This window comes from Schistosoma mansoni, chromosome 2, assembly GCF_000237925.1.
Source record: "Schistosoma mansoni strain Puerto Rico chromosome 2, complete genome".
Classification (NCBI taxonomy): domain Eukaryota; kingdom Metazoa; phylum Platyhelminthes; class Trematoda; order Strigeidida; family Schistosomatidae; genus Schistosoma; species Schistosoma mansoni.
This window is the reverse complement of record NC_031496.1, coordinates 292,421-307,797: the sequence shown is the minus strand read 5'-3', so window position 1 is coordinate 307,797 and position 15,377 is coordinate 292,421. Positions and strand designations below refer to the sequence as shown.

General features: G+C 37.0%; 2 protein-coding genes across 2 annotated transcripts; both read left to right on the top strand.

The window, feature by feature from the left end:
• Window positions 1-594: 594 nt before the first annotated feature.
• Window positions 595-2,435, top strand: Smp_120280 (hypothetical protein; the record flags this gene model as incomplete). Its single annotated transcript, XM_018795239.1, has 3 exons — window positions 595-699; window positions 2,073-2,108; window positions 2,383-2,435. The coding sequence occupies exons 1-3, from the start codon at window positions 630-632 to the stop codon at window positions 2,433-2,435; spliced, it is 159 nt and encodes a 52-aa protein (XP_018649572.1). The 5' UTR covers window positions 595-629.
• A 6,635-nt stretch (window positions 2,436-9,070) lies between these two features.
• Smp_193370 (hypothetical protein) lies at window positions 9,071-13,191 on the top strand (the record flags this gene model as incomplete). Its single annotated transcript, XM_018795238.1, has 4 exons — window positions 9,071-9,140; window positions 10,040-10,066; window positions 10,207-10,242; window positions 13,079-13,191. The coding sequence occupies 4 exons, from the start codon at window positions 9,071-9,073 to the stop codon at window positions 13,189-13,191; spliced, it is 246 nt and encodes an 81-aa protein (XP_018649571.1).
• Window positions 13,192-15,377: the final 2,186 nt, after the last annotated feature.

Here is a 15,377-nt window from a genome sequence, read left to right as displayed (position 1 = left end):
TTAAGCATAGTTTCAGAAATTATACTTTTGTTCGGTAAGGCCGTTGACATATTTTTGGTATTTGGTCTAGAACCAGGAGGTTTTCTATTTACCTTCTTTTTAATTGGTATAGACTTTTTAGTCTTAGCAGTGTTTTAAGAGCCTTCACGATAGAATCAGGTGTTTGAATGTGGGCTTCCGATAATACACTGGAAAGAATGACATTAGAGTCTACATCAGATATGTCCTGGTTATCTAGGGCCACTATGGGTATGAGAGGCAAACTAACACACTGCATTGGTATATCAGTACACTGACTAACATGAGATAGACTAGCTGCACCTGTGGGTTCAGCTGCTGGCGCGAACACATTTGTTGTGACCTCAACAATGTTATTTTCCTTATTTTCGTTATTTTCGTGATAATTATTCTAATAATTTTAAACGTACCTAGAACACCCTTACTACCCATTTGATGCTAGTGTTTCTGTTTATCAATGAAGTCGTTTGCATTCCAACTTTTTTGGCCTCATCATTTACATTCCGACATTTGCGGTCAAGGTCAACTATGCAGTGGTAATATATAAGTGCTTGAGAATAGTCAGTTTTCATTGTGCTTAACCCAGTGTTACTACATTCATTGAATCGATAATGAAGAATTTGTGGTTGCTGTTGTCTATCATAGCTCTATTCGCAGTCTTCGTTCAATCTGACGATCCACGTAAGTGACACATTGAATAAACGTTTTGTTGTGTCACTATAAAACTGAGTTTCATATTCACCAAAACGAATTTGAACCATTTATCATAAGATGATGAGAAGCTTAAATATGTATGATTGATGACTATGATATTGAGTTCTTGCTACATAACACTCGGTGAATCATAGCAGTTGTTTGGTTGTGAACTGCGAGCATAAGTCGACAGATCTCTGTCTCCATCCAACATTTTATTTGGGTCTGGTGTTTTCGATGTATATGTCGGATGGTTACAAATAGTAACGATGAGTATGCTGGACAAAATAAATGCTTCAGGACGGACAATGCTTGCTATTAACTTGAGATCTCGTTATCTGGAAGCAAAAAAATATTTTAATCCGAATAGAGGTTTGATGCACGTCAACATATTGTTTAGTGGCCGAATTCAATTCTCTACATATAGTAGCCACCTTACCATATTCATTAACAAAGATAGCTTTGAACGCTTCGGATACCATGTATTGAATTGATTATGCGTGGTAAACGTCACCCTTAGAATCCACTGTAATCACATACATTTCTAATTTCATAGAAACCATCACGAAACACAGGCACAGGAAACTGAATTGAGTGGAAGACGTCAGTTCATTCGATGTGTTGTCCGTACTAAGAAATCTTAGTTATCCACAAGTTGTTTGTCATCGACGTTTCAAAATAAATTTATAATAATTTCGTCCTGTAATATGATGGTTTCCTTTGAACGAAAAATGACTCACTACAGGGGCTCTAACAAAAACCAGTGAGATTTCACTTTACGTTCTGGATGGCCATTGTGCGAAATTCCCTGTGTAAGTTTAGTATATCAAAGGACACCAAATACCATATGACACAGAAATAGATAAAATACTGGGCTACTCCATTTCGTGTTAATACATATTTCGAAGATAAAATTGAAATATAACTCTATATATCACAAACATTGAATAAGGAGTGTAAGAATGGCTTTACATTGGAAGATGTAAGAAAATAGATGGTACGCATAAATAACATCATAACGAAGATCTCAGTTCCTGATTTTTTCAAAAACGAGCAATTACCACTGCGACCTCACTCACACATTCAGGTACAAACAGTGTTTGCAAATCGATCTCTCATTATTCATTGTGAGCGTTGTTTTATAAAGCACAACTACTCGTCTCATCATTCAACATCGGCGTTTTGATGCATGTTATTTTATCATTCACTAATCGTAGTGTTAGGGTAAAGCTTGAATGAAATGTCTCACACTGGAAGAAGAAGCTTCGAATTAGCACATCAGTCATTCGAATTCAATTTGAACAATAGCACTGAAGTCTCATCCATTTCCATCTGACTCTTTATGTAATTGTTCTCTTTAGATAAACCTGTAAGAAAACCAATTGATTGGACGAATCGTAAGTGCATAGATTTTCATGAAATATTCCAATATCATACTCTAGGTTGTCAACATTCTACAATATGCATGCATACAGATCTCGATATAAGTGGTGTACTCTATTCGCATTAGCATCATATATGTTACATGCACATGGCACACTTAGATTATTCGGCAGATGTGCCATGATTGTCACACATTATATTTTCATTTCCATCGGAATTTGATTTTGTTATATTCGCGTTTACACTCAAATGAAATGGTTATTCAAATTTTGTTTCTCTATCCTGTAGCGAGATTTTCAATCAAATTTGGAAAAAATGACAAAGGTAAGCGAAACAGATGATCAACCTGATTTCATAAAATGACTAACATTTATCGTAAACCTGGGCTTGAGACCGGCAGTGACTCTAGAGGAGAAAAATGCGGGCATCCGCAATCAAATGGTGACTCCGAATTTGTTTTCTTTTTCTGTAGAGACACTTTTAGTTAACTTACGAGGGAGAATGAATGGTAAGTGAAACAAATGATCAATTTCATTTCATTCAATGTTGAGCAAACGCTTTTCTATGCAAATTGTTCAGGACAAAGACTATAAACCTGTTATAACAAATGTCAAATTGAAAAAATTCAATGGCCCGTCGATATTACAAATCTTCTGAATCGTGTCAGCAACATACTTCTGTTAGGATTTTGTCTATTTAAGTTGAAATAATCAAAATATAATACACAGAAATAATTTGAAATAAATCACGAAAACGCTATTGGTCATCAAAAACTTATCATGAGAAAGATTAAGGAAAGGTGAGACGATCAATCAAGTAATGAGAATTCAAAATAAAAGTGAAGTAGAAAAGGGAAACTTCGAAGGGAATACTTGATGTACACTTCAATGAACACAATGCTCACAACGTTGAGAAGCATAGCGAGGGTAAAATGAAATGCTCACGTGCGTGTAGGTACTTGTGATGTCCTCGATGCAGTGAATGATACACCTCAAGTTTGTTCGCAATAAACAAAATGAATCAATGTGTTAAGATTGTCCGTATGGGAGATGTGTGCAATTCTTCATCGATTCAATACATTGAAGTGATCACTGTGAGCACACTCACACATTGAGGTACAAACAGTGTTTTTCAATCGAACTCTCATTATTCATAGTGAGTGATGTTCCATAAAGCACAACGACTTATTTCATCATTGAATGTCAGTGCTTTGATGCATGTCATTCCATCATTCACCCACCGTAGCACGTGTGTAATATTTCAATGGAATTTCTCACACTGGAAGAAAGAGCTTCGAATTAGCATATCAATCATTTCAATTCAATTTGATTTACATCATTTAGGGGTTTCATATACAGATAACCTCATCTATTTACATTTGGCTATTTATATAATTACTCTCTCTAGATAAGTCTGAAAATCGCACAATAGACGGTGAGTGAAATATTTGATTGATTGTTGACAATCCAAACAGTTTTTCATATTACATGATAACAAACAGATGTCGTTCATCGCAGTTGCATAGTCGTTCATCTAATATTTCATTATCATAATCGAGGTTGTCCACATTCTCCAATATGCATGCACACAGATCTACATGTCAGTTTCGTTCTGTTTTGCATAAGCATAATATCACTTTCATACACATGGCTTCCCTAGATTCTTCGGCAAATATGCGATGGTCGTCACTCATCATATTTTCATGTCGACTGAGATTAGATGTTGTTATATTCCGGTTTTCACTGCAGTCAAATACACATTTACGACTGTTACCACTCGTGGATTGGCATAGACCGCATACCGACATTCTCCATACAATCCTGTCCTGGACGATCCCTTGAAGTTTCTCTCAGTAGTTTTTCATCTATGTCATATCTGCTTCCATAACACGACATGATTTGTTCTTTGTCTTTCTTTTTACACTTCTCTTCCGGATTCCAAGTTAAAGCTTGCCTCGTGATGCAGTTTGGTAATTTCGTTAATGTATGTCCGACCCACTCTCAACGTGTTTTCCTGAATTGCCCTTCAGCTGAAAGCTGATTCGTCTTCTCGTTGCTAGTTCACCCATGTATTTCCACTTGTCGGCTTTAAATTTCTTCTTCAATACCTTGTTTGGTTCTCCGTACTCTGCTTGCGCCTTGACGTTCTCTGCTCTTGTTCGACCTTTGGTAATTGCTATTTTCTCGTCCTTTCTTTCTTCAATCTTGTTCAGGGTTTCCATAGAGATGCATTCCTTATGATGATGCTTCTTGCGACTCAGAACCTCTTGACACGTTGAAGTCAGTGCTTCTTTGATCTCTTCTCAGTTGTCTTCCATATTAGTTTGTTGTTCCTCTTCGTATCAAGATGTGACCGTGTCAAGAGCGTGGAACCTGTTGCTGAGAGTCATTCTGAATTCGTCAACTAGTTGTTGGTATCTCGAAGGAAGGCTGTATTGAAACTTTGTATTGCTGTTTATACAGTTGTCCAATGTTTGTTTAGCTTCAGTTTGATCTTGGCGACCATCAGGTGGTGACCTGAAGCTATGCCAGCTCCTCTACTGGTTCTCACATCCTCCATGGTCCTTTGGAATCTTTTTTGATACAAATATGATCTATCTGTTTCTCTGTGGTGTGGTCCGGTCAGATCCATGTAGTCTGGTGTATGCGTTTGTGCGGAAACATTGTGCCACCTATAACCAATTTGTTGAATGCACATAGATTTGCGAATATCTCCCGATTTTCATTTCTCTCTCTCAGTCCATGTCGTCTTCATATCCTGTGTTGTCCACTCCGAATTTCGCGTTTACATCTCTTATCGGGATGGTTAGGTCCTTTGTTCAGCACTTCGCTATGATTGATTGCAGCATCCGACAGAAATGATCTTTGTTGTCGTCCTTGATATCATTGGTGTGTACATAAGATTGGATAACATTCACTGTGACGACTCCTTCTTTGTTTTGAATGATGCTTTGATAATTATGGATCGATGAGATTCCCATGCAACAAGTAAATTTCGTGCTTTTCTGGACGGCAGTACACAACTCCCGAGTGTGTGATGCATTTTCTTCTTCGTGACCGGAGTACAGCAGCAACTCTCCCTTATCTAGCTTCCGCTGTCCAGCTTTAGTTCAATGAGTTTCGCTAATTCTAAGTACTGCCAATTTGTATCTCTTCATTTCCATGGCTACTTGACTGATCTTCCAGGCAAACTGATATATAAAATAATAAAATTGAAATATAACTCTATATATCACAAACATTGAATAAGGAGTGTAAGAATGGCTTTACATTGGAAGATGTAAGAAAATAGATGGTACGCATAAATAACATCATAACGAAGATCTCAGTTCCTGATTTTTTCAAAAACGAGCAATTACCACTGCGACCTCACTCACACATTCAGGTACAAACAGTGTTTGCAAATCGATCTCTCATTATTCATTGTGAGCGTTGTTTTATAAAGCACAACTACTCGTCTCATCATTCAACATCGGCGTTTTGATGCATGTTATTTTATCATTCACTAATCGTAGTGTTAGGGTAAAGCTTGAATGAAATGTCTCACACTGGAAGAAGAAGCTTCGAATTAGCACATCAGTCATTCGAATTCAATTTGAACAATAGCACTGAAGTCTCATCCATTTCCATCTGACTCTTTATGTAATTGTTCTCTTTAGATAAACCTGTAAGAAAACCAATTGATTGGACGAATCGTAAGTGCATAGATTTTCATGAAATATTCCAATATCATACTCTAGGTTGTCAACATTCTACAATATGCATGCATACAGATCTCGATATAAGTGGTGTACTCTATTCGCATTAGCATCATATATGTTACATGCACATGGCACACTTAGATTATTCGGCAGATGTGCCATGATTGTCACACATTATATTTTCATTTCCATCGGAGTTTGATTTTGTTATATTCGCGTTTACACTTAAATATAATGGTTATTCCAAATTAACTTTATTTTTCATGTAGCGAAATATTCATTCAGTTATGGAAGAATCTACAAATGTAAGTGTAACAAATGATCAATTTCATTTCATTCAATGTAAAGCAAACGTTTTTCTATGCAAATTGTTCAGGACAAAGACCATAAACCTGTTATCACAAATGTCAAATTGAAAAAAAATTCAATAGCCCGTCGATATTACAAACCTTCTGAATCGTGTCAGCAACATACTTCTGTTAGGATTTTGTCTATTTAAGTTGAAATGATCAAAATATAATACACAGAAATAATTTGAAATAAATCGCGAAAACGCTATTGGTCATCAAAAACTTATCATGAGAAAGATTAAGGAAAAGCGAGACGATCAATCAAGTAATGAGAATTCAAAATAAAAGTGAAGTAGAAAAGGGAAACTTCGAAGGGAATACTTGATGTACACTTCAATGAACACAATGCTCACAACGTTGAGAAGCATAGCGAGGGTAAAATGAAATGCTCACGTGCGTGTAGGTACTTGTGATGTCCTCGATGCAGTGAATGATACACCTCAAGTTTGTTCGCAATAAACAAAATGAATCAATGTGTTAAGATTGTCCGTATGGGAGATGTGTGCAATTCTTCATCGATTCAATACATTGAAGTGATCACTGTGAGCACACTCACACATTGAGGTACAAACAGTGTTTTTCAATCGAACTCTCATTATTCATAGTGAGTGATGTTCCATAAAGCACAACGACTTATTTCATCATTGAATGTCAGTGCTTTGATGCATGTCATTCTATCATTCACCCACCGTAGCACGTGTGTAATATTTCAATGGAATTTCTCACACCGGAAGAAAGAGCTTCGAATTAGCATATCAATCATTTCAATTCAATTTGATTTACATCATTTAGGGGTTTCATATACAGATAACCTCATCTATTTACATTTGGCTATTTATATAATTACTCTCTCTAGATAAGTCTGAAAATCGCACAATAGACGGTGAGTGAAATATTTGATTGATTGTTGACAATCCAAACAGTTTTTCATATTACATGATAACAAACAGATGTCGTTCATCGCAGTTGCATAGTCGTTCATCTAATATTTCATTATCATAATCGAGGTTGTCCACATTCTCCAATATGCATGCACACAGATCTACATGTCAGTTTCGTTCTGTTTTGCATAAGCATAATATCACTTTCATACACATGGCTTCCCTAGATTCTTCGGCAAATATGCGATGGTCGTCACTCATCATATTTTCATGTCGACTGAGATTAGATGTTGTTATATTCCGGTTTTCACTGCAGTCAAATACACATTTACGACTGTTACCACTCGTGGATTGGCATAGACCGCATACCGACATTCTCCATACAATCCTGTCCTGGACGATCCCTTGAAGTTTCTCTCAGTAGTTTTTCATCTATGTCATATCTGCTTCCATAACACGACATGATTTGTTCTTTGTCTTTCTTTTTACACTTCTCTTCCGGATTCCAAGTTAAAGCTTGCCTCGTGATGCAGTTTGGTAATTTCGTTAATGTATGTCCGACCCACTCTCAACGTGTTTTCCTGAATTGCCCTTCAGCTGAAAGCTGATTCGTCTTCTCGTTGCTAGTTCACCCATGTATTTCCACTTGTCGGCTTTAAATTTCTTCTTCAATACCTTGTTTGGTTCTCCGTACTCTGCTTGCGCCTTGACGTTCTCTGCTCTTGTTCGACCTTTGGTAATTGCTATTTTCTCGTCCTTTCTTTCTTCAATCTTGTTCAGGGTTTCCATAGAGATGCATTCCTTATGATGATGCTTCTTGCGACTCAGAACCTCTTGACACGTTGAAGTCAGTGCTTCTTTGATCTCTTCTCAGTTGTCTTCCATATTAGTTTGTTGTTCCTCTTCGTATCAAGATGTGACCGTGTCAAGAGCGTGGAACCTGTTGCTGAGAGTCATTCTGAATTCGTCAACTAGTTGTTGGTATCTCGAAGGAAGGCTGTATTGAAACTTTGTATTGCTGTTTATACAGTTGTCCAATGTTTGTTTAGCTTCAGTTTGATCTTGGCGACCATCAGGTGGTGACCTGAAGCTATGCCAGCTCCTCTACTGGTTCTCACATCCTCCATGGTCCTTTGGAATCTTTTTTGATACAAATATGATCTATCTGTTTCTCTGTGGTGTGGTCCGGTCAGATCCATGTAGTCTGGTGTATGCGTTTGTGCGGAAACATTGTGCCACCTATAACCAATTTGTTGAATGCACATAGATTTGCGAATATCTCCCGATTTTCATTTCTCTCTCCCAGTCCATGTCGTCTTCATATCCTGTGTTGTCCACTCCGAATTTCGCGTTTACATCTCTTATCAGGATGGTTAGGTCCTTTGTTCAGCACTTCGCTATGATTGATTGCAGCATCCGACAGAAATGATCTTTGTTGTTGTCCTTGCTATCATTGGTGTGTACATAAGATTGGATAACATTCACTGTGACGACTCCTTCTTTGTTTTCAATGATGCTTTGATAATTATGGATCGATGAGATTCCCATGCAACAAGTGAATTTTGTGCTTTTCTGGACGGCAGTACACAACTCCCCGAGTGTGTGATGCATTTTCCTCTTCGTGACCGGAGTACAGCAGCAAATCTCCCTTATTTAGCTTCTGCTGTCCAGCTTTAGTTCAATGAGTTTCGCTAATTCTAAATACTGCCAATTTGTATCTCCTCATTTCCATGGCTAATTGACTGATCTTCCAGGTCTCCAACATTTTCCGGACGTTCCGTGTACCTATAAAAATTGTTGCTCTGCTTGTTAGAAGGAGCATCGGTCACGTCATTTCCGGGTTACATCCTGAGCAGTCAAATTTCATGCATCGACTCTCAGAACAGAGTTTAAATGGTTTGAATTACTTTTCTGCTCAGGGCTTTTATATAGAAATCGGTTTCCACGGGAGAGGGTCACTAACCGTATGCTCAGACCTTCTCGTATAGCTGAGCTTGAGACCGGCAGTGACTCTAGAGGAGAAAAATGAGGGCATCCGCAATCAAATGGTGACTCCGAATTTGTTTTCTTTTTCTGTAGGGATCTTTTTTGTTAACTTACAAGGGAAAAAGAATGGTAAGTGAAACAAATGATCAATTTCATTTCATTCAATGTTGAGCAAACGCTTTTCTATGCAAATTGTTCAGGACAAAGACTATAAACCTGTTATAACAAATGTCAAATTGAAAAAATTCAATGGCTCGTCGATATTACAAATCTTCTGAATCGTGTCTGCAACATACTTCTGTTAGGATTTTGTTTATTTAAGTTGAAATAATCAAAATATAATACACAGAAATAATTTGAAATAAATCGCGAAAACGCTATTGGTCATCAAAAACTTATCATGAGAAAGATTAAGGAAAAGCGAGACGATCAATCAAGTAATGAGAATTCAAAATAAAAGTGAAGTAGAAAAGGGAAACTTCGAAGGGAATACTTGATGTACACTTCAATGAACACAATGCTCACAACGTTGAGAAGCATAGCGAGGGTAAAATGAAATGCTCACGTGCGTGTGGGTACCTGTGATGTCCTCGATGCAGTGAATGATACACCTCACGTTTATTCACAATAAATAAAATGAATCAATGTGTTATGATTGTCCGTATGGGAGATGTGTGCAATTCTTCAGCGATTCAATACATTGAAGTGATCACTGTGAGCACACTCACACATTGAGGTACAAACAGTGTTTTTCAATCGACCTCTCATTATTCATAATGAGTGATGTTCCATAAAGCACAACGACTTATTTCATCATTGAATATCAGTGCTTTGATGCATGTCATTCTATCATTCACCCACCGTAGCACGTGTGTAATATTTCAATGGAATGTCTCACACCGGAAGAAAGAACTTCGAATTAGCATATCAATCATTTCAATTCAATTTGATTTACATCATTTAGGGGTTTCATATACAGATAATCTCATCTATTTACATTTGCCTGTTAATATAACTACTCTTTCTAGATAAGTCTGAAAATCGCAAAATAAACGGTGAGTGAAATATTTGATTGATTGTTGACAATCCAAACAGTTTTTCATATTACATGATATTGACTGAATATAGATTTTGTTATGTTTGAGTTTTCACTAAAATAAAATGGTGACTCCTAATTTGTTTTCTTTCTCTGTAGGGACACTTTCAGTTAACTTACAAGAGAAAAACAGTGGTAAGTGAAACTAATGATCAATTTCATTCCATTCAAGATAAAACAAACGTTTTCGATGCAAAGACTTCAGGAGAAAGGCTAAAAGTAAACATGCGATGACAGTCACACATCATATTTTCATACCGACTGAGATCAGATGTTGTTATATTCCGGTTTTAACTGCAGTCAAATACATATCTACGACTGTTACCCCTCGTCGAGTGGCATAGGCCGCATACCGGCATTATCCATTTAATCCTGTCCTGGACAACCCCTTGAAGTTTCGCTCAGTTGTTTTTCTTCCATTTCATATCTGCTTCCATAACATGGCATAATTTGTTCTTTGGCTTTCTTTTCTACACTTCTCTTCCGGATTCCAAGTTAAAGCTTGCCTCGTGATGCAGTTTGGTAATTTTGTTAATGTATGTCCGACCCACTCTCAACGTGTTTTCCTGAATTGCCCTTCAGCTGAAAGCTGATTCGTCTTCTCGTTGCTAGTTCGCCCATGTATTTCCACTTGTCGGCTTTAAATCTCTTCTTCAATACCTTGTTTGGTTCTCCGTACTCTGCTTGCGCCTTAACGTTCTCTGCTCTTGTTCGACCTTTGGTAATTGCTATTTTCTCGTCCTTTCTTTCTTCAATCTTGTTCAGGGTTTCCATGGAGATGCATTCCTTATGATGATGCTTCTTGCGACTCAGAACCTCTTGACACGTTGAAGTCAGTGCTTCTTTGATCTCTTCTCAGTTGTCTTCCATATTAGTTTGTTGTTCCTCTTCGTGTCAAGATGTGACCGTGTCAAGAGCGTGGAACCTGTTGCTGAGAGTCATTCTGAATTCGTTGAGCTTGTTGGTATCTCGAAGGAAGGATGTATTGAAACTTTGTATTGCTGTTTATACAGTTGTCCAATGTTTGTTTAGCTTCAGTTTGATCTTGGCGACCATCAGGTGGTGACCTGAAGCTATGCCAGCTCCTCTACTGGTTCTCACATCCTCCATGGTCCTTTGGAATCTTTTTTGATACAAATATGATCTATCTGTTTCTCTGTGGTGTGGTCCGGTCAGATCCATGTAGTCTGGTGTATGCGTTTGTGCGGAAACATTGTGCCACCTATAACCAATTTGTTGAATGCACATAGATTTGCGAATATCTCCCGATTTTCATTTCTCTCTCCCAGTCTCTGTCGTCTTCATATCCTGTGTTGTCCACTCCGAATTTCGCGTTTACATCTCTTATCAGGATGGTTAGGTCCTTTGTTCAGCACTTCGCTATGATTGATTGCAGCATCCGACAGAAATGATCTTTGTTGTTGTCCTTGCTATCATTGGTGTGTACATAAGATTGGATAACATTCACTGTGACGACTCCTTCTTTGTTTTCAATGATGCTTTGATAATTATGGATCGATGAGATTCCCATGCAACAAGTAAATTTTGTGCTTTTCTGGACGGCAGTACACAACTCCCCGAGTGTGTGATGCATTTTCCTCTTCGTGACCGGAGTACAGCAGCAAATCTCCCTTATTTAGCTTCTGCTGTCCAGCTTTAGTTCAATGAGTTTCGCTAATTCTAAATACTGCCAATTTGTATCTCCTCATTTCCATGGCTAATTGACTGATCTTCCAGGTCTCCAACATTTTCCGGACGTTCCGTGTACCTATAAAAATTGTTGCTCTGCTTGTTAGAAGGAGCATCGGTCACGTCATTTCCGGGTTACATCCTGAGCAGTCAAATTTCATGCTTCGACTCTCAGAACAGAGTTTAAATGTTTTGAATTACTTTTCTGCTCAGCGCTTTTATGGAGAAACCGGTTTCCACGGGAGAGGGTCACTAACCGTATGCTCAACCCTTCTCCTATACCTGGGCTTGAGACCGCCAGTGACTCTAGAGGAGAAAACTGAGGGCATCCGCAATCAAATGGTGACCCCGAATTTGTTTTCTTTTTCTGTAGAGACACCTTCAGTTAACTTACAAGGGAAAAACAATGGTAAGTGAAACAGATGATTGCCTTCATTTCATTCAATGTTGAGCAAACGCTTTTCTATGCAAATTGTTCAGGACAAAGACTATAAACCTGTTATAACAAATGTCAAATTGAAAAAATTCAATAGCCCGTCGATATTACAAACCTTCTGAATCGTGTCAGCAACATACTTCTGTTAGGATTTTGTCTATTTAAGTTGAAATGATCAAAATATAATACACAGAAATAATTTGAAATAAATCGCGAAAACGCTATTGGTCATCAAAAACTTATCATGAGAAAGATTAAGGAAAAGCGAGACGATCAATCAAGTAATGAGAATTCAAAATAAAAGTGAAGTAGAAAAGGGAAACTTCGAAGGGAATACTTGATGTACACTTCAATGAACACAATGCTCACAACGTTGAGAAGCATAGCGAGGGTAAAATGAAATGCTCACGTGCGTGTAGGTACTTGTGATGTCCTCGATGCAGTGAATGATACACCTCAAGTTTGTTCGCAATAAACAAAATGAATCAATGTGTTAAGATTGTCCGTATGGGAGATGTGTGCAATTCTTCATCGATTCAATACATTGAAGTGATCACTGTGAGCACACTCACACATTGAGGTACAAACAGTGTTTTTCAATCGAACTCTCATTATTCATAGTGAGTGATGATTGATAAAGCACAACCATTCGTTTCGCTGTTCCAAATCACGATTTTTGTGCACTTTATTTTATTTTGTACTCACTATGGCGTATGTCTAACTTTGGTATGCCACATCGCACATAATGTAGCTACACGTCTGCGTGTTGACCGTTTTTATTGAATTGAATTTTCATCATTTAAAGATATCCACTGACATTTGACTCTTTATATTAATCGTTTTTAGATCAATCTGGAAAGCACACTCGAAAATGTAAGCTTATATCCTTTGCCTTTTTTATTTTTCTTTGTGGGCATTTCTTCGTATTTCTCAACTGCAAGTTTCAGTGTTCCACCTGAAAGTTTTCTTGTGTGTTTCTTTTGGTCTTGATCAACGTGGTATATATCAAGCACTCGGATTCCGGTTTACCTTTCCTGATTATATTTGGACTTTAAAACATGTAGTTGCTTAGTTTTCTTTGGGTTTTTTGAATTTCTCTTTAGATTGAGCAAATATATTCATTATCTTCATATTACTCCAATGTCCATCGATGATTACACACATCTATTGAATTAATTGCATTGTTCCTAGTAAGAAATTTTAGACTACCTTATAGTGAACGTGGTGCTTCGTCGTTATATGACCAGAAATCATCCTCTTAATTGTCCAATTCGTTACTGTTGGTCATTGTATCACTAATGATATATCATTATTTCTTGTTTCAGAGGTCAAAGGTGTTGGTGCTATCAAAACGCGTAACAAACACTAAGAATCGTCGTTTCTTTCATCAAATCAAACTCTGATGTCGTTAATTTACTTATTGTTTCAACATAATGTTTTCATTTGATTTAAATAAAATTAGATTAGTCAGCTTCATTTCTGTTATACAACAATGTTTTATCATAATAATGATTTTCGTAAATGTCAAACATAATACTATTATTAGTGTGTGTAATGGTGTATCCTGTGATGTAGAGGAGTATTTGTGAGCTTCAAACCGATTGGCTGTGGAACCGAAAACCATTGTTTATAGTCCAAGATTACATCCGAAAGAATAGATATCTCGGTATTATGTGAATGATAGTCAAATGATGATTAGTCGATGAAAGTTGCTCGAAAAACAAATAAAAAAGGATCTAGGATGATCATCGACTAGTTCGCGAACATTATACGATACAGCTTGTTGACTTGACATGGTTGAATACTATTTCAACTTTCTCTTTTCTACTATTTATCTGCCGATCCGAATAATATTTATTCAACCAACAAGATTGGACAGCGATAATTTCAGTTAGCGTTACATAAAATCCAGTTCTATTGAGGTCCTTGGACAAAGTGGTCACAACTTCGTAAAACGTCATATCAAGGAATCATTTTAAGATGTCAAAACGTGAATAGTGTAGTTCAACATTTTTGTTGAAATTAGTTTAGATTATTGACAAACCGATTTATTATTCACTGCTTCTTTCTTGGTCGATCATCAGTTTCAATGTCATGAACTACCTGAAATTGTGAATGTGGTGATACGATCACAAGAAAATCTTCACTTCATTATATATTGTTGATCCTCGCACAGATTAAAACGCTGTATATTTTGTAACTTGAAAACTAAAAACATCAACAATACGAAGCAACTCGATAGTACCCCACAGTCACCAGACGTCAAACAGCAAGCTCCATAACACTCAGAAATGAAGTATTTGATAAAACGTATTTGATGGTGGGAAAGTAAAAGTTAGTCACTTGTTAAACACAAGTGTCCTCCTAAAGAACCAAGCGAATGTTTCAGTTTATGAACAATCTCAAGACTTATCGCACTAATAAGTGGGCTTCAAAGTATGTATAAATGTTACAGATCATACATATGACATCTGTTTATTATTACTATAGAAAACAAATAAGAGAACTTTGAAAGCACTATGAAATTGTTATCAAGTCTGTCAAAATCCTTAAGGTTGAATAGATGAAGAAGCAGTGACTGCCTTTTATAACTTAGATGTTGCTGACACCTTTTGATTGAAATAGGAAAATGTGTAATCCCACTCAAAGTGCTTTCGATCGATCATTTCGGTTCAACGATAAAGTTTCGAGCTCATTGACTTAGCGAAACAAATTTGTAAGAAGGGAAACATACAATGACAGAACGTAGAAATGGGTGTATATCGCACCTCCTAAACCTGAATAGTGTGTTTAGGCCAAATGTTTATAAAATAGTTCACATCTTGCAAAACGATGAAGGAAAGACGTTCTAGTAATTCAATGACTAAGATCTAAGACATAGATTGTTATGGCCTGATTATACTATCCAACACAATATTCATTAGAAATGTGTTAATCGGATCTAAACAGTAATTTTCACTAGTTCATATTTGTCTATTTTATCCTATCAGACAGCGAATGAAGCGCTCCAGTATTTACGTGGTATTTAATTTATATCACATCTCCCCCAAATCGTTGTAAAATTGTCAAGATGATGAACAGCATGATTTATAATCAGATGGTCAAAAACCGAATCCCTTTCTATATAATGAAGCTTTGCAACACT